At 42.3% G+C, this 24,189-nt stretch overlaps 3 protein-coding genes across 3 annotated transcripts; all 3 read right to left on the bottom strand.

Moving 5' to 3' along the window:
* Positions 1–7,816: 7,816 nt before the first annotated feature.
* LOC110294441 (platelet factor 4) lies at positions 7,817–9,570 on the bottom strand. The gene is made up of 3 exons (XM_021162679.2): positions 9,345–9,570; positions 8,973–9,105; positions 7,817–8,844 (listed from the first exon to the last, which is right to left on the bottom strand). The coding sequence occupies exons 1-3, from the start codon at positions 9,439–9,441 to the stop codon at positions 8,757–8,759; spliced, it is 318 nt and encodes a 105-aa protein (XP_021018338.1). The 5' UTR covers positions 9,442–9,570; the 3' UTR covers positions 7,817–8,756.
* A 2,482-nt stretch (positions 9,571–12,052) lies between these two features.
* Ppbp (pro-platelet basic protein) lies at positions 12,053–13,544 on the bottom strand. The gene is made up of 3 exons (XM_021162677.2): positions 13,359–13,544; positions 12,900–13,029; positions 12,053–12,766 (listed from the first exon to the last, which is right to left on the bottom strand). The coding sequence occupies exons 1-3, from the start codon at positions 13,477–13,479 to the stop codon at positions 12,676–12,678; spliced, it is 342 nt and encodes a 113-aa protein (XP_021018336.1). The 5' UTR covers positions 13,480–13,544; the 3' UTR covers positions 12,053–12,675.
* Positions 13,545–20,618: 7,074 nt separating this feature from the next.
* Positions 20,619–22,726, bottom strand: LOC110295457 (C-X-C motif chemokine 5). Its single transcript, XM_021163955.3, has 4 exons — positions 22,504–22,726; positions 22,238–22,373; positions 22,000–22,083; positions 20,619–21,717 (listed from the first exon to the last, which is right to left on the bottom strand). The coding sequence occupies exons 1-4, from the start codon at positions 22,619–22,621 to the stop codon at positions 21,657–21,659; spliced, it is 399 nt and encodes a 132-aa protein (XP_021019614.1). The 5' UTR covers positions 22,622–22,726; the 3' UTR covers positions 20,619–21,656.
* Between the last annotated feature and the right edge of the window lie 1,463 nt (positions 22,727–24,189).

Genomic DNA, 24,189 nt, shown 5'->3' with positions numbered 1-24,189 from the left:
CATTTATAATTATGTTCTATCATTGAAAATAGATTTTTAAAATTATTTTCTATTATTAAAATATACATATTTTATTTACATTTTTATGTTTATATTTAAATATAGATTTTTTTCTCTTGTAATATATTCTGATTACAGTTTCCCTCTGTCTATTCCCAACCACTTTTCCTCTCATCTGGATTCACTTCCTTTCTGTATCTCATTAAAAAACCAACAGGCTTCTAAGGGATAGTCATAAAATAGATTATAATATACTAAAATAAAACAAAACTAACACATTGGAATTGGAAAAAAGTAAACAGAAGGAAGAACCCAAGAGAAAACACAGCAAGCAGAGCCCCCCTCGTTCACAAACTCAGGAGTCCGATAAGCACGCGTAACTGAAAGCCACAACTTACACCCAAATGACTGGTAACAGACTTGTGCAGGCCCTGTGCAAGCTGTCTCAGTTTCTGTGAGTTCATATGAGCTTTGGTCATGTTGATAAACAGAGCCTTGTTTTCTTGGTGTTCTCTGTCTCCTCTGGATTTTTTTTTGGGGGGGGGGATATTTTCTTTATTTACATTTCAAATGGTTTCCCCTTTCCAGGTCTCCCCTTCAGAAGCGACAAGGCCATCCTCTGCCACATATGCGGCCAGCACCATGGCTTGCTCCATGTGTATTCTTTGGTTGGTGGTCCAGTCCCCCGGAGCTTCGGGGCTCTGGCCAGCTGTCACTGTTGCTCCCTCCATGGGGTTGCAAACCCCCTCAGCTCCTTCAGGCACTTCTTCAACTCCTCCATTGAGCTCAGTCCAGTGGTTGGCTGCAAGCTTCCACCTCTGTATTTGTCAGGCTCTGGCAGAGCCTCTCAGGAGACAGCCATATCTGGCTTTGTGGATTGGCAGGATCAATATAGTTAAAAATGGCCATCTTGCCAAAAGCAATCCACAGATTCAACGCAGTCCCCACCAAAACTCCTCTGGATCTTATACTCTCTCTGCTTCCTCTTCTGCAGGGTTCTATGAGCCCTGTCGTGAGGGATTTGCTGGAGTCATCCTGTTTAGGGGGGTGTGTTCTAAGGTCTCTCATTCTCTGTCTAATTAATATCTGGCTGTGGGTCTCTGTCTTTGTCCCCATCTCCTGCAGGAGGAAGCTTCTCTGATGATGCCTGAGCAAGGCACTGATCTACAAGTAGAGCAGCAGGTCCTTGAGAGACATCTTTACGTGTGTGTGTGTGTGTGTGTGTGTGTGTGTGTGTCACAGTAGTATTTGCTTTTCCCCCATGTCCCTAGTCACCTAGTCTCAGTTTCTTGGTTACCCAAGCAGTGTCAGATCTAGGTTCCATCTCTTGGAGTAGGCCTTAAGTCAGATATTGGTTGGCTACTCCCAAAAGCCCTTGCCATGATTGCACGAGCCTATCTTGTAGGCAAGACAATTGTCAGTCAATGGATTTGATAGTTTATCTTTTGTGTATGGATCAAACATGGCCAGTTCTTGAAATTTTCCACTCTTTGATAAACTAATAGCTATATCAGCTTATGGAATTCTGGAAAACACAAAGCATGTTGTGTTTGTTACTGAGTTAGTTTACACACACGCACACACACACACACACACACACACACACACACACACACACACGCCGAGTCATGTTAGTAAATATTTATACCTTCCCCAAAGCACAGAGGGTTTATTTTATGTTCTTCTAAGCACTTTACAAGTGTTGACATATTCAGTCATAAAAACAACACTCTAAGGCAAATATTATTGTTATCCTTATGGAATTTTAAATAAGAAACTAAAGCTAAGAGGTTAGGTTACTTCGCCAACATGTGTCATTAAGCCTGGAAATCAAACCCAAAGACAAAAAGCTCTGTGATACATAATTCATAATTTCAGGAGACTGGTAATTTACAAACTTGGTTGAGTGATACAGTCTTCCGTATTCTAAAAGGAAGCGCAGCAAATGGCTGTACGTTTGGTAGCTGGGTTTCAGTAAGTGCATAACTAACTTTTCTTCTACAGCAATGCAACTTGTCACACTTTTTCAAGTTGCCCACGTCCGTCAGAGTAGCAACTTTTGGGTAGAGAAGCTTGGAAGCATCCACCTTCGACAGCTAGTGAAGTGTGCCCTCATCAGTAAGATGCCATGTACACTGTTATGACCTCCTGAGAAGGATATGTGTGGTCTTCTAAAAGTTATAGCTGAATCTAATCTCTGTCTCTCTGTGTCTTTGCCTGTCTGTCTGTCTCTCTCTGTCTCTGTCTGTCTGTCTGTGCTCTCTCTGTCTGTCTGTCTCTCTCTCTCTCTCTCCAGATACAATCAGAATAATATTTAAAACTGAGTAATATCCTTCAAAATCATTAAAATCATAAAATAATAAGGAAAAACTGAGAAACTCTGAGATGTTATAAGTTATTGTGATCCATACAGTACCTTGGATCGGCTTCGGTATAGAAAGAAGACATGAAAAACATAGCAGAAAAAGTCCAAGTCCTAGTAAAGTCTAGAGTTCTGCTAAAACTGTGTGTGCCTGTTGTTTCTCTAATTTGACCACAGTGGTATCCATAGCAATGTTTAGCATCCATAGAGCCACAGTGGAGAAGCCATAAGAAAGGTTCATAGATACCATATTGCTTTGCAAGTTTTATAAATTTAAAATTGTTAGCTCCTAAACCAACTTAGTACAGCACCCAAATGAAATGAACAGACCTGAGTGCTCTACTAGCTGACTTTCCAGAAAGGAAATTGGATTTTTGTTGTTGCTGTTGAGTAGGTACTTACTCAAACGCAAACATCCAAAATATTTTTTGCCTTAGTTGGGACACTTCATCGTGTTTCATAGGATTAAACAGTTTGCTTTTGGCATTAATCACACTGTCTGAATCTCTTGTGTACTTCTTGTAACTGAGGGGAAAAGGAGAAGAAAATTTGCTGTGATGTTCTCCAAAGCCAGATCAACACTGACGTAAAAGCAAGTTCTCAGCGGACAGTCATCGAGTCTGGTTCATCTGCAGAAAGTGCCAGAAGAGTGAAGCATACTGTGGTACCGGCCAACTCTTGTAGATCAGTAGGAGTGGACTCGTGGGAACAACTGAATCAAAGTCACTCGGTTTTGTAAATGAAGAAAAACCAAAAAAGTTGATGTTGGCATCATTATTTTCTCATTAATATGCCACTTGAATCAATGAAATCTCCATAGATCAAAATTGCAAAGTTTTAAACACAGGAATGATGCAGTCCAGTACAATAAGCAAATTCACCCTCTTATTTAAACACGTGCTTTTTAAGGCGTGTATTTTGGAGAATTGAATACCAGACTGTTGTGCAGTCTCTAGACCCATATAACCACTTGTCTCCTAACCTGGGATGGGTGGTCACTGCACAGATAAGAGTGTGACATTATAGGAGAAAAAAAAAAAGAAATAGAGGATTGCCAAAGTTCCCACAGAAAAGAAATAAGAAAAATTTCCCCCTGGGAAATATTACATAAAAGATTTGTCTTGGAAATAAAAATAGTATTGCGACTGATATTATGTAATCATAAATAAAATTAAGGAACGTGCAATCTGAATATATAAACCTCAAATGAAACTTGCATACATAACATGGTCTAATTTTTAACCAGAAAAAGTATGAATCACTATAAGAACTGGATTTTTACATGTATCTTTACAGCATTATTTTTATGTTTATTATCTTCTAACTTCTGATCAGAAATATCTTTGGTGGCTTTTTGCTTCTAGATTCTATCTGAGGAGAGAGGGATGAGAGGTTCAAACAGCTTTTTAATGAATGTGTTTTATTGAGGTAAAAATGGGAGTAGGCAAGACAGTGGGAGGGTCTTTGGTGGAGTCACACCCTCAGGCTAGTTTTGAAACTTGGTCTAACTGATACTGATTTTAAAGGACTGAAGAATTGCTGATGTGCAACTGAATTAGCTCCTGGATAGACGTTTCTGAATAGTTAAGGACACTATAGACATTTAAGATTCAGTTACCCAAGATGGAAAGGGTGGCCTGGCTTTGTTTTATGGAGATTTGTTAAGCAGAGAAAGCAAATGTCTGCCTTCTGAGTGCAAGTTACCATCCCGGCATGTGGGCATGTGCTCAGAGGGTGAGGCTGGGCAAATGGGCGAACTCTGGGCAAGCACTGAACGAGTGGTAGATTCCTTAGTAACCAATGTGACAAGAACGGAAGCAACCAAAAAAACCAGGGCGGTGCCAGGAGTGGGGGGAGGGTGTGTTCCGTGCTATGAGTAACTTGGTGCGCCCTGGGAACATAACAAGGTCAGCAGTTGAAGACAGTGTCCTTAAGTTCCATAGTGTGTTTTGTCTCCAGCCCTCAACTGTGCCATTACTGTTCCTCTCCCGCTCGTTATTAGTTGGTGGGTATTTACTTAGTTGCGCTCTGTCAGGTGTTCATCTGTATCAAAAGTGAAGAGGATGGTGGGGAAGCGATCAGATGTCCATGGACTGATTTAAAGTGGAAATGGATTAAGATGCAGCTATTCTGAGGGTAAAATTCATTCCACATTTCTCCAGAATTCCTGGGGACTGAATACTGATTCTTGACCGCAGCTGATGGAGCTGATTGTTCTAACCCTGCCTGATGACTGTGCTGCATTCAGGTCGCATTCCTTTGCCCACAGAGGCTGCAATAACAACACGTATATTGATAGAATAATCCCTATGTCACATTGCCTCAGAGAGGAAGTTTGTTCAAGTGTTGTTTGAACATGTCTCTTCACCCTCTTCTTATACTGGAAACTTAACCCCTGGGCAAAGGGGCCGAGAGGGCGGGGCTTAGGAGCTGATCAGACGGTGAGGCCTGTGTCTCAGGACTGGATCAAGTGGATCGGTACTGTTATCACAGAAGACTCATTGTAGCTGAAGTGGGTTCCTGGGAAGGATGTGGTCAGAATGGTCTCTGTCTCTTTGGGGGGGGGGCGTCTTTTTCTTCCTCTGCTTCCTCCTTTTCCTCTTCTTCCTCCTTCTCCTTTTTTGTCCTTTTCTTCCTCTTTCCCTCCTCCTTCTTTTTCCTTGCAGAATGCTATGAGGCTGGAAGAAGACCCTCAGCCAATGTAGCCTCTCCATCTTGGAACCCAAAACCTCCAGAATCAGAAGCCAAATACATTTCAGTTATTTTAAATTATGATTCTGTAGTATTTTGTTACAGTAGCATAAGACGACCCGAATTTATTACATCAATGGCTCCAGCTGCATACGTTGCAGAAGGTGGCCTTGCCATACATCAATGGGAGGAGAGGTCCTTGGTCCTATGAAGGCGCGATAGATGCCCCAGTGTAGGGGAATAGAGGGTGGGGTTGTGGGAGTGGGTGGTTGGATGGAGGAACACCCTCATAGAAGCAGGGGGAGGGAGGGTTGGATAGGTGGTTTCCGGGGGAGGGGAGGACAGGGGACCAGGAAAGGGGATAACATTTGAAGTGTAAATAAAGAAAATATTCAATTGCTCTTTACTAGAAAGGTGGTTTACCTCACTGTTCATCGGGCATCATGTGTATTTTATAAAATGGTAAAAAAATAAAAAACAATTATGGTTTTGTTATTTGAATGTTTCTGTTGTTACCAAGTGTCTATCATGCTAGACATTCCCCTATCCCCACGTCAAGGAATTATTTAGGGCATCAGGCTTTCTGTTGAAATTTCAGGATTAAAATGTTTGCCCTTCTTGTCTAATTTCTTTTACCTCTAAAGAACACGAGAGTACTACAGATGCATATCTTTTTTTTAACTTAGTTTGTGTACTTTTTTGCCTTTATTTATTTTTTATTAGATATTTTCTTTATTTACATTTCAAATGCTATCCCGAAAGTTCCCTATACCCTCCCCCCCTCCCCCGCCCTGCTGAGGCTATGCCAGTGCCTGGCAAATACAGAAGTGGATGCTCACAGTCATCTATAGGATGGAACACAGGGCCCCCAATGGAGGAGCCAGAGAAAGTACCCAAGGGGCTGAAGGGGTCTTCAACCCTATAGGTGGAACAACAATATGAACTAACCAGTACCCCCAGAGCTCGTGTCTCTAGCTGCATAGCAGAAGATGGCCTAGTTGGCCACTTGGTCTTGCAAACTTTATAGATGCATATCTTTAAAACCAACTCACCGCTCAATGCACTGTGCATTACAGAGGAAGTTGTTTTCAACCGCAAAAGCCTTATGAGGGGGGACAAAAAGTGAAGATCACAAAAACAGAGATCTGTGGACAGCAACACACACTTGTGTGGTTTTGTTTGGTTGATAGGGTCCGTAGCTGTGGAGTGAGGGCTGGGTTTGTGGATGTTTTCTGCTGATTGTCCCCATATACCACTTAGAAAGCAAGGCTGGAAGCAGAGGACGTTTAAGGGCAATTTAGCTCTATCACTCCATATATGTCCAAAGGCAGGGGCTGCTGCTGCTGCTGCTGCTACATACTGCAGGATTTCCCAGGTGGCAAAATCCTCTTCCAGTGTCCTTGCTCATGAAGGGAGCAGCTTGGAAGTGCTCTCAGGATGCATGAAGTAAGGGTTTATGAGACCCTAACACCCCAACCCCTCAGCACCCCAACACTACCTGACGCTGTAAAACTGGTTTGGTCCCTTTGACACACTGAGTCATATCTGCTAAGGGTGTCAGAGATGGGAAGTAGATAGGAGAATGAGCAATGTCATTTCACCTCTTTTTAAATTCACTTGATCTGAAGACCATTTAGTGTGACTGCAACAGTTTCCTCCCACTGCCCTCCTGAATGCCTCATCACTCTAAATTAACTGCAACAGTGCTATGAGAACAACATTGATAGCAATAAAATTGAGCCTGGATCATTTTCCAACCCAGACTATGTTTGAGAACCACAGCACGTGTTTTTGCACATATCACCTGTTGGCATCAGAAGCTGTTTACAGTCAGTCTCCAAATCCATTGATGGTATCACCCATATGCAACAAGGACCCTCATGTGTCTGTTGTCATGGCAACTGCCACACACTCCTGGGGTGTGCCTCACATGTGTGCCTCACCTGTGCACGGTGGTGATTACTTCATGGCCCAAATAAAAGGCAGAGAACCCCCAACCCCTCACCCCTGTTTTCCTCCTCCTTCTCTTCCCCAATTCCCCCACCCCACCCCCCGTAAACCTCTTCTAGTGGGACTGTGGTGGCCTGGTGTGATCGATCCAGATATGAGCCACTTTCTAATACAACACCACCCAATAACCCATTTCATAGATGAGGACACAAAGGCACAAAGGCAAAGCAGCTGGTAGAGCTATAGGTGAACATGCTGAGGACTTTGGTTTGGAACATCTTGTGAAGGTAAGTGCCATGCCTGTATCTGTGTTTTAGAAGGATAATTAGGCAACCGTCCTTAAAAGAGCCATTGAAAGTGAAAATCGCCAGAAACTAATTGTATGATCATCAAGATCACTAATTGTATTCCCTACTTTCCCCTAGATACCTGTGCCCCCTTGGAAGCGTCTACACACTGTGACTGTTTTCATGTATTCATCATTCTAGAGCTGTCCCTTCCTCAAAGGACTCAATTGCACGTCCTCTGTTTTCTCTTAGGAGTCTAAGCCAACAAACAGCTCTACACTGTCATGTTAGGTTGAACACAACACTCAGGTTGTGTCCACTTGTGAGCTACTATCTACGTCTTCTTCTAGGAATTAGAGTCTGCCTCCCTGCTCATTAAGGTAACTTGAACAATAATCTCACCCCCAAGATTTCTACAGCCTGTGAGTGTTATTTCACACGACAAAAAAAAGGCTGCACAAATGTATGAAGGTGATCGCGCAAAAATGTTTATTCTAGATTATCCAATAGGGTTCTAAGAATCCGCAAAGGTTTTTATGAGACCAGGCGAAGGAGGGAGTAAGTGATATCTAACTAGTATACACATATCACAGCATCTTCCTCTTTCCTCAATGTGTGGTACTTGTCCTCTGAAGTATGAACGTAAAGCCATCTGGTCCCAGGCCTGCTTCCCGGGGCTGCTTAGCATACCGTGTTATGAGGAGATCTTAAAGAAAACTGAATTACAAATCAAGTTCTTCTGAGCCCAAGAATCTTGCAGAAAGTCTCGCTGAGACATCTACATGCTTGGAGCAGCAGTGAGGTGATAGATTAACAGGTCCTAGCGGGACTCCAGTTTGCCAGAAGACCCCCCCCCCTTACAGGCAATAGTATGAGAATAAGAGTTATTTTTAATATTTCATTTTTTAAACATAAATTTTCTTCAAGAACTCATAAATAGAAAGATATTTTCATACGGTTTCTTGAAAGGATCAACATATTAGCATTATGTATTCACCCTAATCTCTTATTATTTTAATTTTTATGATAATCTTGAGAAAATTGAATCAAAGTTTGATTTAGGTGCTTATTTTCAAAGGCAACTCACTATGTTGAGCCCCCTTCCTGTTTTTTTGACAAAGCTAATTACAACACAAAACCGAAGTGTAACCAGGAGACAATGTAATTAAGTATATATGCAAATATTCATCAGCTGCAAATATTCAACCAGTAACACCAAGCAGATTCAGTTCTTAGACCAAACCTCCCATCAAAAATATTTTTGCTTAAAGTTTTGGAGATGTTTCCTTACTCATGACACAATTTTTGGCTTCATTACAAAAATAGCTTGACTTTATGACAACTTGGTTCAATGCATTTATTTAAATCTTGGAGGATAATATAAACATCGGAAGATTGCAATTACATTAAAAGTAGACAAGATTCCAGGAGTCCTGTAACACAATTGACATTTAGGCAGCTGGTACCTAACTCTCCAGGATTTTCTTGATTACTTTCTTATATAGGGGTGCTTGCCGGTCCAGGCAAATTTTCCTCCCATTCTTCAGGGTGGCTCTGTCGGAGGGGAAAGAGGGGAAAGGGGAGGAATTGCTTTACAGATCCTTGGTTGGAAGAAAGGAAGAGATGGGAAGGAACGGGTAGCAAAGGAGAGGACGGGCCTGGGGGATGTGGGCAGGACTCACATGAGCTGGGGGACTGCACAGTGGCGTCCTGCCTTGATCACCTCCAGGCTGGTGATGTGCTTAAGATGGATCCCAGAGGAGATGGTCTTCACACACACACAGCTAAGATCTCCATCGCTTTCTTCAGGACCAGCTGAGGGTAAACGGGGAGAAAAAGAGGGGAGTAGAAGAGATAGCGATGACCCTATCATCTGCCGGCGTGGTACCTCTGGACCTTTCCACAGGCTTGGTTACAGCATCGCCTTCCCCTCAGAAGGCAGGTGGAAAGCCCATACAGTATGACCAATGTCATCAGAGTTCACCCCCCCCCCCCCCGCACCTGAGGCTCCTGAACTGTCTTCCTGTCCCTAGCATCCCTTCACCCAATCTCACCGCTGGTGACAGCAACCACCGCTGGCAGAAACAACAGGCCCAGAAGCAGCAGCTCAGGACTGGGCCTGAGGCCTCGAAACAGCGCAGCGACGCTCATGTCAAGAGGGTGCCACTGGATCCAAAGATAAAGTTCTACCTTGGAGAAATGGGTCTGGGGCTCTTAAGTGCAGGCCAGCAGCTCCTGGGACTTCCCAAGCACGTTTTATCTTCACTGCCTGCCCAGTCCGGAAACCCGGGATACAGGATGAGGAAGTGCTCCGCAGAAGCAATGACACTTGTGGAACAGTAATTGGGATCTGGCCAGCCAAGATTAAAATAAAACAGAGCAGGAAAAAAAAAAAAAAAAAAGAAGAAGAAAAAAAAAAAAAAAAGCTGAGGCCAGCTGTCTTGACTAGTAGCTGGCAGCAGGATCCACATATGTGAATTGATATCAACAATTATAGAGTGAGAAACAGTAGGGCTTGGAATTTAGCAAAAGGTATGCTGTATGGGGCAGAGAACTTTCTGAGATCGCCATCGGGTTTGCAGAACACACACCTTCGGTATCAATGAGTTGCCTTCTTGACTTCCTGTCACGTAACTCCAAAGCCCCTGTCACTCTTCCTGCCGATTGTGGTGAGACTGACTGCTGTGTGGTTGGAGATGTGGGGTTGGAAATTTATTTTCTGCCACTAAAAAGATGAAAGTTAATGTCAAGGCGATGACTTCTGACTTTCAACCCTCATCCGGGTTTCTCCCGAGCCTCTTGCATGAAATTCTGGAGGCTCTTCTGACAGCTGTCCAAGCTACTGCAGGAAGCGGGGTCAGCTGTCCCCACGACTCTTTAGAAAAATCACCGAAGTAGTATTTGAATGCATTCCTTGGGTAAAATCTTTGAGTCTAGCTATTTCTCTACTCAGCTCTATCCTGGTAGAGACTAGATAAGAGAGTTTTCTGGAAGTTAGAGATCTCTTTATTAATTTATGCTGTATATGGTGATAATTATGTGCCCCGTTATCTGTCCCTCATGCGTAGTGATACAGTCAAGCATAATTCCCTGGGACATACATTTCTGAATACTCAGCATGGACTACAATGGCTACTGCAAACCATGCCATAAATCTTATGCGTTTAGGGAACTGAAACTCAAGGCCTCGGCTGGGTAAGCAAAAAAAAAAAAAAAAAAAAAAAAAAAAAAAAAAAAAAAAAAATCAAAAAACAAAAAATAAAAAAAAGAATGGATAAGAGGATTTGAATCTGGACAGCAAGGGACTCTTCTGTGAAGCCTTGGCCAAAGATTTCAGCATGTGCAGAGTCAAGGAATTCAGGCAATGACGTCAGGCAAGGCAGCCTTTCTCTCCATTTAAAGAATTCAGTTCAGGTGCACAAGAGTAAAAGATGCTTTCACCTCAAGAAGAAGAAGCACAGTGTAACGAGTGCCATAGTAAGATCCAGGCTTGTTGACTTTCAGAGAGAGAGACCTCCTCAGAGAGGCACGGCTGGTTTTAATAACTGGAGCAAAGCAAATGAAAATGGCTAGAGACTCTGTTCACTGCTTTATCACATGTTTATGGACATTTACATAGTTATTACTGAATTAAGTGTTCATTTTACGGATATAATATCCACAGGCCTGAGCCTCTGGTGGTAGAGATAGAGAAGGACACTCTCCTCCATGCTGAATTTGAGTGAACTTCATGTTTAGCATATAAGTGTGTCCTAAAGTCCATGTACAGGTTGGAGGAGATGAAATTTTCTCTTTCTCCAAGACCAGGATACAGTAGGGGGAGTTCTGAATAAAGTAGTATCCATGTACCTATAATTGATGATATGTAGTGTCGTCTTCTTAGGGAAGAAAGGACCAGCGAAAGGATCAAGTTCCAGTGGTTAACGTTCAAGGTTTCCTATGTGCAATCCGATCATTTATTTTCTAAGGCAGGTTTCTTTGGGCTCTGTTGGGACTTGAACCCAGGGCCTCCCACATACTGGGCAAGTACTCTACCACTGAGCTATACTTCTAACTGACGGCAAGTCTCATGATTTCTTAAACGTCAGATTCCCTCCCTTTCTGCAATATGAGGAGGGCTAGCAGCTCTGCTAATAGCCTAACGATTATATGTGACTCATTGTGACACACAGTCTTTAAAACATTTTTAAGTCCTTTTCTTTCTCTTATCAACTCTATTAAACAGCTGGAGACCATTCCCATTTTAGAGATGAGGAAACTAAGGCACAGAGCAGGTCAGCAGCCTGTCAAAACTGAAATGGCTACTAGGCAGGGTTCCCATGGCTCTGGGGTTTATGCCTAGCATCTTTCAATTCTTGATAGTGTAGGGCATTTAAAATGGCACAACCTAGTGACTTTACCTGGCAATATTAAGAAAGAAAGCAAAACAAAACAAAAATAGAGGCCTAGGAATGTGGCCCAGTGGCAGAAAACTTGCTTAGCATACATGATGCCCCAAAGTTCAGTCTGAGAGAGAGAGAGAGAGAGAGAGAGAGAGAGAGAGAGAGAGAGAGAGAGAATGGATATAGTAAAACATTTAATAGGACATCAGGCCCATCATATTTCTTTGTTGCAGACAATCGTGGCATTTTTTAGAAACAGTTTATGTTAAACCCTTTTTCACATCACACTTTTGGTGCTACTGGTGTTAAGCATATTCACTATAAAGTAAATGACCACTGCTTGCAGAATTTACTTTCTATGATTTTATTGTGTTCAGTTTCAAGTAAACATATGTAAAATGTTGCAGAGGTTTCTTGGAAACAAGGCATTCTAGGGATAAGACATTGGAAAAACATGGTCATGACCAGAGCAAAAACTGCTTGACTCCAGGCGATTTCCGTTGCAATTGACCACTATGAAATTTATCATTATATATGTATATAACAATGCTCAATGGGAAAAAAAGCAGCCATGGATTTGAAGAGAGCAAGGATGGGTATACAGAAGGGTTCAGAGGGAGAAAAATGAAAGGGGAAGTGATCTAATTATAATCTCAAAACTAAAAGAAATAATTATTAAAAACTCAGAATGAAAACTTGACATAGGACATTTGAAAAGAAAAGCTCAAATAGAGAAATGCAGGGCATGTCAGAATGTTTAGCCAAGAACTGCAGAAATAGACCATAAATTGCAGGTTACAACTTGGCTTGCTCATCTTCATCATTGTTTGTTTGTTTGTTGTGACATTCTTTATCATGCCTTCTCAAAATACAGTGTGATTTCTGAGACAGAACGAGAGATCATCCCAGTTTCAAAGTGGAAAAATAATTCTACCGAGTCCAAATTTCAAACCCTCAACCCTTCCTGCGCAGGAAAATGGTTTGGCACAGACGAAGCAGCTGGTCAGTAACCTTCCAAGATTTTCATGACGATTCTCTTGACGCCAGGGGCATTTGGGTCCAGGCACGCTTTTTGTCCATTCTTCAGTGTGGCTCTGCCAAAGAGAAAATGATGGTCTGTGGACAACAGCCTCTCTGTCAGAACAGATCCATGAGGAGGGAGGAAAGAGGAAAAGAGTGGAGAGGGTTTCATAATGACAATAGCAGAACAAAGAATCAGGGACTTACATCACTTCCACATCAGCACAGTGAACTCCTGGCCTGTACACATTCACAAGGGAGATAGAATTGAATGGGATTCCAGAGACGGTATTCGTACATCTGCAGCGCAGTTCGATATATGGGTCCATGCCATTCGCTACAAGGGAGCACAAGACTTAATTGCTAACTATGCATTATTCTCCTCCCTTTCCTAACTTGTAAATTGAAGGCAATTGTCCCTCTTTCCCACAAACATGGTGAATACGATCTGTAAACTTTGAATGGCAAAGCTAGCAGATTGTCTTCCATGTAACGAAGACCTCATAAGTATGTCTTAGAATTCTTAGTCACTACATCCTCCAAACCCAGAAGCACTGATACAATCCATGCACACACCCCAAGCCCCACCATCAGCACCACAATCCGCTTAGACACATGATGAAGGGAAGCAGCCTTCATACTCATCTTTCCCTGAATTTCTCTTACGTTTTCCAGCTGTAAGGGGAGCCAGCGCAACAAGGATCAGGCCCAGCAGCAGCAATATCTGGAGGTTATGAAGTGGGCAGGTCCTGGTGCAGGACGATGTAGGTCTGAGTCTGAAGCCCATAGTGAAGAGCAGTGATCCAGAACTGTCCCCAGAGCCAGGAGGGAACAATGTGAGGCTGAGCTGCCCAGAACACGGCTGCTATGTTGCTTTATATGCCTCCAGACCTCTTTTTATACTGCCAAAGAGGTGGGGAAGGGGAAGTGAGTGTATGTGGCTCTGTAACCATAAAAGGATGGTCAAGCTGTGTCCAACCCATATCAACCAGACAGGTTAAAAATCCTGCAGAGTTAGCCTACCAGTTCTGCATCAGTTCATCCACATTCCTGCAGTTTCTCTCTGGCTCTGATTCATACAGATGCATAGCCCCCGACTTAGAGGTCAGACCTAGGTCAGATCACTGCATTCTCTCTGCGTGAGCAGGTAGTCACGGGCCACACCTTTTCTAGAATGTAGTTTTGGGGCTTAGTGGACTCTTGAGCATATTTTCAGTCACAAGCCTGTGGTCTTTGAGAAGGAGCTTCTCTACTCTCACCAAAAGACAAAGAGAGTTCCTGTGCTAGTTCCTGCTGGGTATCAGAATTTGTAAGGTGTGTGGGGTGAAAAATATTGAGTCACTTAATATGAAGGATTCACTTTGGGTGTGAGTATATAGGCTTCTCTCTATCTTCTCAGTAAATTACCTTTTTTTCCGATTCCATCCAAATATGTAAATAAAAATGTTTTTATGTAAGAAATTACTTGTTTCTACTATATGAGTGTACAGAAATATCAAGATCAACTTATTTGTTGTCTCTTTTAATTTTAATGAAATATTCATACACTCTAGGCATATGAAAATTAAAAATGCCCCTTTCCCTTCACAGTGACTCCACACTACTGCTTTTCAATGGTAGCCATCTGTACCTACCATTGCCAAATAGAAGTTTGGCATTTCTATTGTAGATGCATTTACATGTATATATTTATGGAGACACACATTAACTACAGATGCACAGGAAGATCCCTCTGTACAGAAGCATGAGTCTATAGGAGTCTCTGATTTACACAGCTTCTAAAACTCAGAGGGAAATGGAAAGAATTTTTAACATTATTCACAAGCTTTCCATTTCTGGCCACCACAAACAACTCTCCCCATTCTTAACAGTATTTATGGGCTTCACTGTACATTTTTCTCCATGTTTAATGCCACTTAAACTTCTTTTCTGTGTTCAATTGTTAAGGTTACTCTAATCCTTTGAGAGGAACTGTATAAAGTATCTTCTTAGGTGCAAGGAACACTCAGTGTACACCAAGCTGGCTTCAAACTCACAGTGTTATTCAACCTGTGGGTTTTTGACCTTTTGAGGGTCAAACAACCCATTCACAGAGTCACATATCAGATATCCTGCATAATAATATATTCTTACATTGTAATCATAAAAGTGGCAAAATTGCAGCTATGAAGATGCAATGAAAATAATTTTATGGTTAGGGGGTCACCACAACAGGAGGAACTGAGTTAAAGGGTCACAGCATTAGAAAGGCTGAGCACCACTGCTCTATAGCCTAGGATAGCTTTGAATATAGGCTCCTCTTCCTCTTCCTCCTCCTCTTCCTCCTTCTCCTCCTCCTCTTCCTCCTCCCTCCCCCTCCTCCTCCTCTTCTCCCTCCCCCTCCTCCTCCTCCAGTTTCCCAAGTGCTAAGACTGCAGGCATGCCCCATGATGACCTGCTTTAAGTCAATCAATAAATGCATCTTGTCACAAAAAAGACATTGTCAACAAGGTTCAGAAGGAGGTATCAACAAATTAATTGTCATGTAAAATTTACAGGCTTTATTAGTCAGCCTTTAGATAAAACAACTATTTGGTAGTTTCTGTTTACTCAAAAAATATTAAATAACTATTATGCTCCAGACATTATAAAATTCTTATGTGAATTATTCATTTAACTTTTTCTTTCTCAAGAAATAACTAAATATTTACCCAAGGAATTGGAATTTAATAATACTCTATATTCACTAGTGGTACTACTACTGTTCATTACTATGCCTATCATTTGTATAAACTCCTTCAGTTTCTGTGGTATATAAAATATAAAGAGCAATGTTGATTCATTGTAAAAATGTGTAAAAAGTATTTTATAACAGCTATTCAATTAAAAGTATCTGGTTTGTATAAAATTATAATTTTTGCGTAACAGAAAACAGATAGCAAAGTCTCTTAGCTTTAAAATAACTTTATAGCCCTTTTAAAATTAATCTTTCATTGCCACCCCCATATTTTACAAATGCGTGGTAAGTTATTTTATCTGTTTTCCCCTTAAGCCACCTTATAAATAGCAATCACTCCGGAAACAAGCAAGTTTCTATGACTCAAAATAAAGCCTATCTGTTGGCTGCTCTTTTTTTTTTCTTATAGCTACTGGAAGATTATTTATTCCTTAAAATAAAAACACATTAGCTCTGCTCAACACAGCATTCTGGACTCTGTGCCCTTTCAGGTAGCTCATGTAAGTACTGAGGAAATGAGCAAATCATCTGAAAATCAGGTATGAGAGCAACTGGCACAGCAGATGCTCAGGTCAGCAAAGTTTTCCTTTGTTAAAGTTCCCTAGTGCACTGAGAAAGGAGGCAGCAAATGATTTTCTGTGCCAGCCTACTGCTGAGCTGACAGAAACTGTGCAGATCTCAACAGCATTGACACTCACGTTACCTGCCTTCTCCCCTTTCTGCCCAGGGAAGAGCAGAGGAGGAGGGGGTGTGCAGGATGGAGGGACATCCCAGATAGTGCTCCCCAGGAGCACTGCTCCCCAGGAGCACTGCTACCCAATCTGTGTTTTTGAGCATCAGGTGCACCGACATGACTCGTTTTCACTGTGTGGTCATTGATCGAGCACACTGTAACCTAAGGCTGCTTCCGAACCTGAGAAGCCTAACTCTTTTCCTGTATGCCAACTCCACTTTTAGTTTAGTGGCCTGGAATAATTCTTCTTCTTTTAAGGTTTGCTTTATTATCTCATTTGAGGTTTCAGGTTGTGCCTCTCTCCTGCTTTCTCTTTAGTAGGGGTAGGTCTGCATAACCAGCCACAGACGTCACTGAAAACTCAAAATGGCTGCCTCTAATTAGATGGCTGGTACTGGCTGCTGCGACTTCTCTCTAACATGACCCTCTCTTTCTTCTTCCCGTCCCCTCTCTCTACTCCATGCCTCTGTCCTCTCAAGGAAAACATAGTTTTGTCCTGACAAGATTGTTTTGCGGATAAAAACACTTGCCCCAAAGTTGGGTAGCCCACATTTAATCCCCAGAGTCCAGTTGGCAGGAGATATCAACTCTCTCAAGTTGTCCTCGGACCTCCATGTTTGTGGGACATGTGTGCCTCTTCCCAGAGTAAGTAAATGTCATATATTTTTTTAAAACATTAAAGTATTGCTTCCTGGTAAAACACTGTATTTTCTATAAAAAGATATGTAGAGGCTGGATATTTACTTCATCATAATCATCCCCTGCACAATGTCTGGTCTGCTGTGTAATGACATTGAATTGACAAATGGCTTAGGTAGAACAATTGGTCATACATTTGATAGCTGCTACATAACTGACAGAAAAAAAAAAAACTGTGTCTATGGAGAATATAGACTTTTCTCAAGTCTTTTGACATATATTTATAAACAAATCCTTAAAACACTAAAAGCATTCAAATATAGTCACAATATGCATACCTTTATAAACTATATGTGGGTTGTAATGTCCAGATCTCGGTTTTCTCTCAGCAAATGGGAGTCTGAATTTGGACACTAGGACAGCAGCCATACTTCCAAGACAGCCAGCCCTTAGCGTTCACTCATAAGGTAGGTGTCAAACCAGTGTGCAGGTGACAGAACTGAGGAATGAGTTGTTACATAAGTTGTCAACGCTGCACACCTAGCAGTATTCAGAAGTAGATTTGAAAGGCACTGTCCCTGGCTGTGTACTATACCCAAGCCGCAAAGGGGAGGAGCCAGATGCTTTAGAGAAGAGAACCAACTCTTTCTTTTCAGCCAGCTGAGAAGTCGATCAGGGTAAGCGTTGCAACAGATTCGAGAAACAAGTCCATGAAGATGCATTTCCCCAGTGGCTATGCCTTGGCAGATGCTCTAAGTTTGTGCAGCAAGATGCTGATACTGATATTTATAGAAACAAAATCTTAGACTTAACCCATAGGTCTCCCTCTGTCATTATTTCTCTCTTCCCGTTGAAAGTATGAATAGCCCCTTTTGGGACACTAGTATTAATTCTGCTGACTAAGAGTGAATCCAGTGTGCCCCGCCCCCCACATCAGACACACAGTGCACACTCTGCTTCTCTTCCTTGGCTTAGTCACGGAGGTAACTAGACTTTCCCAGGTGCTCCTTCTGTGTGGCCAAGTTCTCATTCCGTGACATCCAGGAAGGATTTTCACGTTAAGTATGAGAGAGTTTACCCACAGAGATTCTTTTCCTCATGCAAGCATTAAAAACAATGCTAGAAATACAAAACCACTAGTCATATTTTACCATAAAGCTGTCATACCTTCAGGAATTAAATGTGTCACACCCAGAGGCAAGCAGAAAGTCTGGCATACTGAACGAAGGATGGTACAAACTAAAAACTGCATGAGCCAAGGCAGGGACACAGACAATGTTAAACAACCACATGTTTAAGGCCTAGTGATCTCATTCATGTGTATGGAGGAGTTTCAGAGTAAGGTTAAGGGAAGGAAACAGGACTTAGAAGTTAGTGTGACCCATCAAGGAGACAGACATATGTAAGAAATCCTTAGAAGATGTTAGATTAATATCTCCCAGATGTTTTCCAGTGAAAGGATCCAGTGGTGGCATGGTGGAAGCAGCTGTCACCAAAGTTTCTGTAATGCACCAAAGGCCATTTGTTCCCCATAGAGTGACCATTTGGAGAACAGCCATGGCACCCAGAATTGCAAGGACAACACAAACTCCAGTGAGTCTGTGATCTAGAGACAAATGAAACTTTTACCTTTCACATCTGGATAAGAAACAACAAAATCATGCAGGTAGCAAAGGAAAAACTAATCAGGAATATTCCTTGGTTCACAAATTCGCATTTCATCATCTGAGGGTGTTTGCCATGTTTCCATTTATCACTCTTGGGCATTTAATCAGGAAGAGATCATTCTCTGTTCAAAACCCTGGAATTTAGAGTTCAAGTATTCCTGGGAGTCCGGTTTGTGTCTTAGTGTTTCCTACAACCCAGGGGATTATAAACCTGTGTTATTTGAAAGATTAAAGAAGCCACTGTTCAAGTTTAATGTTTTTTTATTTTGTTTTTGTTTTTGTAACTTAGAGGTATTTTTTATTTTCCGATATCACTGTAACTTGTAAGAAAAAGGCATCCTTTTTAAACTATGTTAAGCTGTCTCATATCTTTGAATTTCCTCCTCTGTCTCCCTCTCTATCTTTTGCACAGATACATCAGCATATGATAGTAGAAAATATATCCATTGAGTTTATATTTTATATGCAATGAGAGAGATTAGTTGTAAAGAAAAACAAGGTATTTTATATAGCTAATCATATATTAATACATACCTGTACATGAAAATACATACCAATGTTAGTGTATATAATACTTTAATTGTAGCCGGTATGTATTTCTGTATGAGTTAGATTAGTACTCTTTGCTGTTCCTAAAAATGGGCTATTTAAACAAAGTAATATCTTATGCTGGAGAGAGAACCAGGCTCCTTTGGCATAGATTATGAGTCTATTTAAATATTTACTGTGCCCTAAGCACTTAGTAACTTCAATGAACATGACAGATACTGCCCCTACCCTCATGAAGATCACAGTGACTAAATGGACACTAAACACTTTTGCATACAAAATGTTACAAAGGAAAAGTACAAAACCCTGTGAGAAAACAAAAAGGAGTCCTAATCTGGTGGGGGGTAGGGGGAGCTGTTTTTTGTTTTGTTTTGTTTTGTTTTTTTGTTTTGAGGAAGAGAGAGAAAGGATAGAAGTCTGTCAGGTGAATTCTAGGGGGATGCGATGGGTTGGGAGCTTTCCTGTAGACAGGGAGAAAAGAGGCAGATTACCGACTGTTAACCAGGTTACTGACTTTAGGACGGTATCCAATAACTTGGGTTGGGGTGTGACTACCTCCTTTAGTCAGCCTGGGCCATACGTTGGGGATACAGAGTAAGGTAGAGTTCAGTACCTGGTGTTTTAGGAGAGTTATCTGCAAATTAGGATGGAGAAACCCATACACAGGCAATGGCAAAGCAACGTTTGTTGTACCTCAGTCTATCTAGTATCTAAAGATGCTGAGCTGGGAATGACCAGGACAAACGTCATGAGAGGTACTGCTGGTGCCAAACTGTGAATTTGCTCTTGTGGGCCAAAAAGGAGCAAGCCCATTGCAGGTAGAACCGTAGCAAATGAGGCAGAATGAGCGAGGCTAGAGAACCCAACGCCCAACAGCACAGAGTACAAGAGAGACGCAAAGCCGGAGAAGCACAATGTGAGAGAGGAGACACGACCATACTTGCTGGGCTATTGTTACATCGATTTTATGTCTAGGAAATTGGGAGTGTGCTAATCGGCTCCCGGACACTGGAGCAATTTCTTCTATGGTGGACTTTAAATGGGTAAAAGGAGGGAAAGCCTATTTGGCACCTGGCTTTGAAGGTTTGAGGTTTGGTTTCACGATGAATCAGCTTTAACACTTTATCTCTGGCAGGAGTGCAGAGGACACAGACCTTTCCACCCATGGGGGTTATGTGGGAGAAAAAGAAGCCAAGGGGCCGGGGTTCCCCACCTCCTCTTGAGAGCTAGGCCCATTATGATCTAAATCCCCACCTGGGCCCCAACTCCCAGAGTTTCCACTGCCTCTCAAGGCACCGAGCTGGACCCTCCACTTTCCTGTACTCAACTGAGAGCTGAACTCAGCTCTCATTATTTTGTACTCAGCAGAGAAGCTGGCCAGGGGTTGAAGTTGGGGAAGTCTTAGAATGTTTGTTTTTTCTAAGGTCCCCAGACGCTACTGTGCCCCAGAGAGGTAGCTAATAGGGGGATGAGCTTAGAGATTGAAATGGTGCTAGGAATTAGGGGAACAGACCTTTCTGAAAACCAAGGAAGGAACCAGAGAGCTAACTTTGTACATAATGTAGAATGCAGGGTAATGAGCGTCACCATCTCAGGAAGCCAGAAACAACATGAATGGAATCTAGAGATACTTTATTTTCCTCAAAAGAGTCATATAAAGAAGTGAGACACTATAAGATGTACAGGCTTAAAATAATGGATGTGATGAATTCATTAATTTCCTTATAACAAAGCACACTCTTTAAAAGACACACTACAGACATCTAAATATCTCAGCAATCCATATTCAAACATGTTAAGTATGTTTTCAAAACTCTAAGAGTATAGATATTTGCTAAAGTTTCTCTCCCTAGAAATAACTTTTAAATGTTTTTTATGAAAACTAGGTAAGGAATTTCCTTGCTTCTTACTTTCTTCACCTATCTAAAATATATACTATCTAAAATATATACTTAGTGCCCCAAATAGTAATACTAATAAACTAGTTAATAATTAATAAATAGTATACAGTTTGTTGAGTAAGTCATGACATTATGCCATACTAAGAAGACATCAAATGTCTAAAATTATAAGATGAGAACACATTGATCCTTCTAGAACTTACACATTTAGAAATTCTAAATAAGGAAATGTATTCTACACAGGTTTCTGCATGACACAGCAGCTTTCTAAAACCATAAAAGTTATATGCCAGCCCAGGCTCAGACGTAAGAACACTCCTAACATACCCAAGAAACAACAGTAAAAGAGGTTCCCATTTCATGAGAGAGAGGATGACGGCGTTGCCTTCTCATGCACATTACAAAGGATATATATATATATATATATATATATATATATATATATATGTATATATGCACACACATATACATATTCCGGAGACAATGCAATAGTCACCTTCAGTTCAAGACATTTTGAAAGGTTAACAACCAATGATTCTTGACTTACACACTAAAGTATCACAATTTCCGATAGTGTAACAGATAGGAAAGAATAGGAAATATTTTTGCTAAATACACTCGTAAGATGAGCAGGAAGCTTCAGGGACAATGGTTTCCCTTTTCTCATCAAAGCAGGGAGTTCATAAAGAAAATCCGTAGGTGGAGAGAATCAGCCCTTTCTTCTTATCTTCACTGGGGTCAGAGTCCTCAGAAATCTTTCTATTGAACACTGGCCGTTCTTTCCACTGCGAGTGCATTCCGCTTAGCTTTCTTTTTTTCACTGTTGAGAAAAGACTTATATCAGTAACTAAAATTCTTCAGTTTATCCTAACACACACACACACACACACACACACACACACAGAGAGAGAGAGAGAGAGAGAGAGAGAGAGAGAGAGAGAGAGAGAGTAATGAGTTCTGGGTTATTGCAACATCCCAGAATAACAACTTTCCCTTCTGAATCCTTTTATTCTAAGCTCAGTTTCGAATGTGAGATGGGAGCCTCAACTCATACAGGGAGAATAAGGACCTTGCCCGCTGTAGAGACTAAGATAGCAAGTACCTGCCCAATATTTTCTGAATGATTTTCTTTATCACAGGAGCTTCTGGATCCAGACAGACCTCCTTCTGGTTTTTCAGTTTAGCTCTGCGGAGGGAAAAAAAAAAAAAAAAAAAAGGAGGATGCACAGGTGAGCCCGGGTGACTGAAGAATCCGGGGTAAGGGATGAGGGTAGGGCAGGGGGTGTCCTGGACTTCCATCTCCCAAGATCACCTGCACCCAGAGCACAGTCAGAACTCACATGACTTCCACCGTAGGGCACTGTGGACCTGCAGGGATCACCTCCAAATTAGCGATCAATTTGGGATTAATTCTTGGAGTTACGGTTAAGCAAACACAACGCAGTTCCGTTGCGGCAATGACTGAGGAAGGGGCAGCTGTGGAAGAGACAAGATTATAGGAGGATGCTGGAAGAGCCCTTTTGGCCCCGCTCCTGGGACCCGCTGCCTGCGATGGGCCGCTGGGATGGGTCAGGCACCCTGCACCACGCAGGTGCTGCGCTCTCACCTTCAGCTAGATGCTGCGGCAGCGTGAACAGCAACAGAAACACCAGCGGCGCCATCCGCATGAATGGCGAGCTGGAACCGCTGGGGATGCGGGCGGAGCTGCGGAGCTGGAGGCTCATTGTGGACAAGTTCCGGGACCAGGGAGCACCAGCTCGGGATATGCTGGAGGAGGTGTGGAGATTGGGGCTCTACAGAGCACTATGGTGTTCTCAAACCCACTACACCCCTTTTATCTGTTCTCTCTCTTCCTTCAGGCAGGAAACTGGAGCTTGAAGATGCTGGGGAAATTCCCTGGACTTGGAGTTAGGAGGTGGGGGGCTCAGAAGGGCTGAGCAATGGGATTGGGGCGGGAGGATGGCTAGGAGGAGTGGCTCTTTGCCAAATCGTAGGAGAATGCTTGTAGTCCTGCCCCAGGAACAGAAGGCTGCTGCTCTGGGTCAGACTCCTTTAGAGGACCTTTCCCTCTCCTAGGTTAGGGCTAGCTAAGGCAGGCTTGCGCAGCAAGGAGGACAGAGCTCTGAGGATGCCCTTCTTTTCCTTGTAGGAAGACTGGAGTCAAAGGAAGGAGTTTTGACTTCAGAAAACCTTCCACGGGTCTTTAACTGTTATTACTACAAACACTATTGCTGACACCTGGGAGATGGCTCAACCTTTAAGAGAACTGGTTGCTGTGGCAGAGGTCCAGGGTTTGGCTCCCCACCCACCCCCCCACCCACCCACCCAAGCAGGACCACATTGCCACATTGTGGCTCACAAGCTTCTCTAGCCCCAGGTCTAGGGAACCCTACGTCCGTAGTCTTTTGGCTTCCTTGGGGCAGATGCATCTACTTGGTACACAGACAGATAAGCAGACATACACATGCTCATAAATAAAAATACATTTGAAATGTGTGTTTTTAAAATGAAGATTGTTTTTATCCAGGAAATGTAATCCCGGACTTGAAAAGAAAATAAATAAATAAATAAATAAATAAATAAATAAATAAATAAAAAGAAAGAAAGAAAGAAACCTTGCCCTCTCCTTGTGTGTGGATTACTTAATGATTCTTTGGGATTCTGCCAGCTTTGAAAGCCAAGAAACTATGAAAGTGTTTTTACTTCCACTTAAACCAGCTGCAGGAATGGCCTTCAAAATAAAAGCTGCTTACTGGAAGCCCTGCTATTGTAATTGTTTGGCTTAATGAACGACTTTACAGATGACTCAGCAAATTGCTTCGGGAGGAAGATAAAATCTTTGCACCCTTTGCCATTCAGTTAGGAGCAGTTGGTCCTTTGCTTGGAGCCCGAGGCAACACCAGGGGCTTCTTGCTGTGCTTTCTAATGTGGCTCCCCTGCCAGATGGGGATTTGACAGTGGGTAGAAGCTAAAGGAGGTTGGTGCAGCTGAGGGACTCATCCGTGGGACTTACCTGTGGGTTTGATTCAGTTTGCCAGCAAGATAGCATCCATTCTGACTCCCTCCAAGCAACTTCTTGGAGTTCAGAGGGAGGGATGCTTTCCCCAGGGGCTGGGGGTGGGGGGGGATCCTGATCCTGGAGGGGCCACCTGGTGATGAAAGATGAGATGACTTCCTGTAACTAAAAGCCTTCACACCAAGGCAGTCACAGTTATAACATTAAGTGGTGCCCTGGCTTTCTTTATAGAGATTTAACAGATCTCCTCTCTGGATGGGTCTCAAAACCTTTGGC

This window comes from Mus caroli, unplaced genomic scaffold (assembly GCF_978045245.1).
Source record: "Mus caroli unplaced genomic scaffold, Mus_caroli_1 scaffold_4, whole genome shotgun sequence".
Classification (NCBI taxonomy): domain Eukaryota; kingdom Metazoa; phylum Chordata; class Mammalia; order Rodentia; family Muridae; genus Mus; species Mus caroli.
This window is presented reverse-complemented; position numbering and strand designations above follow the sequence as displayed.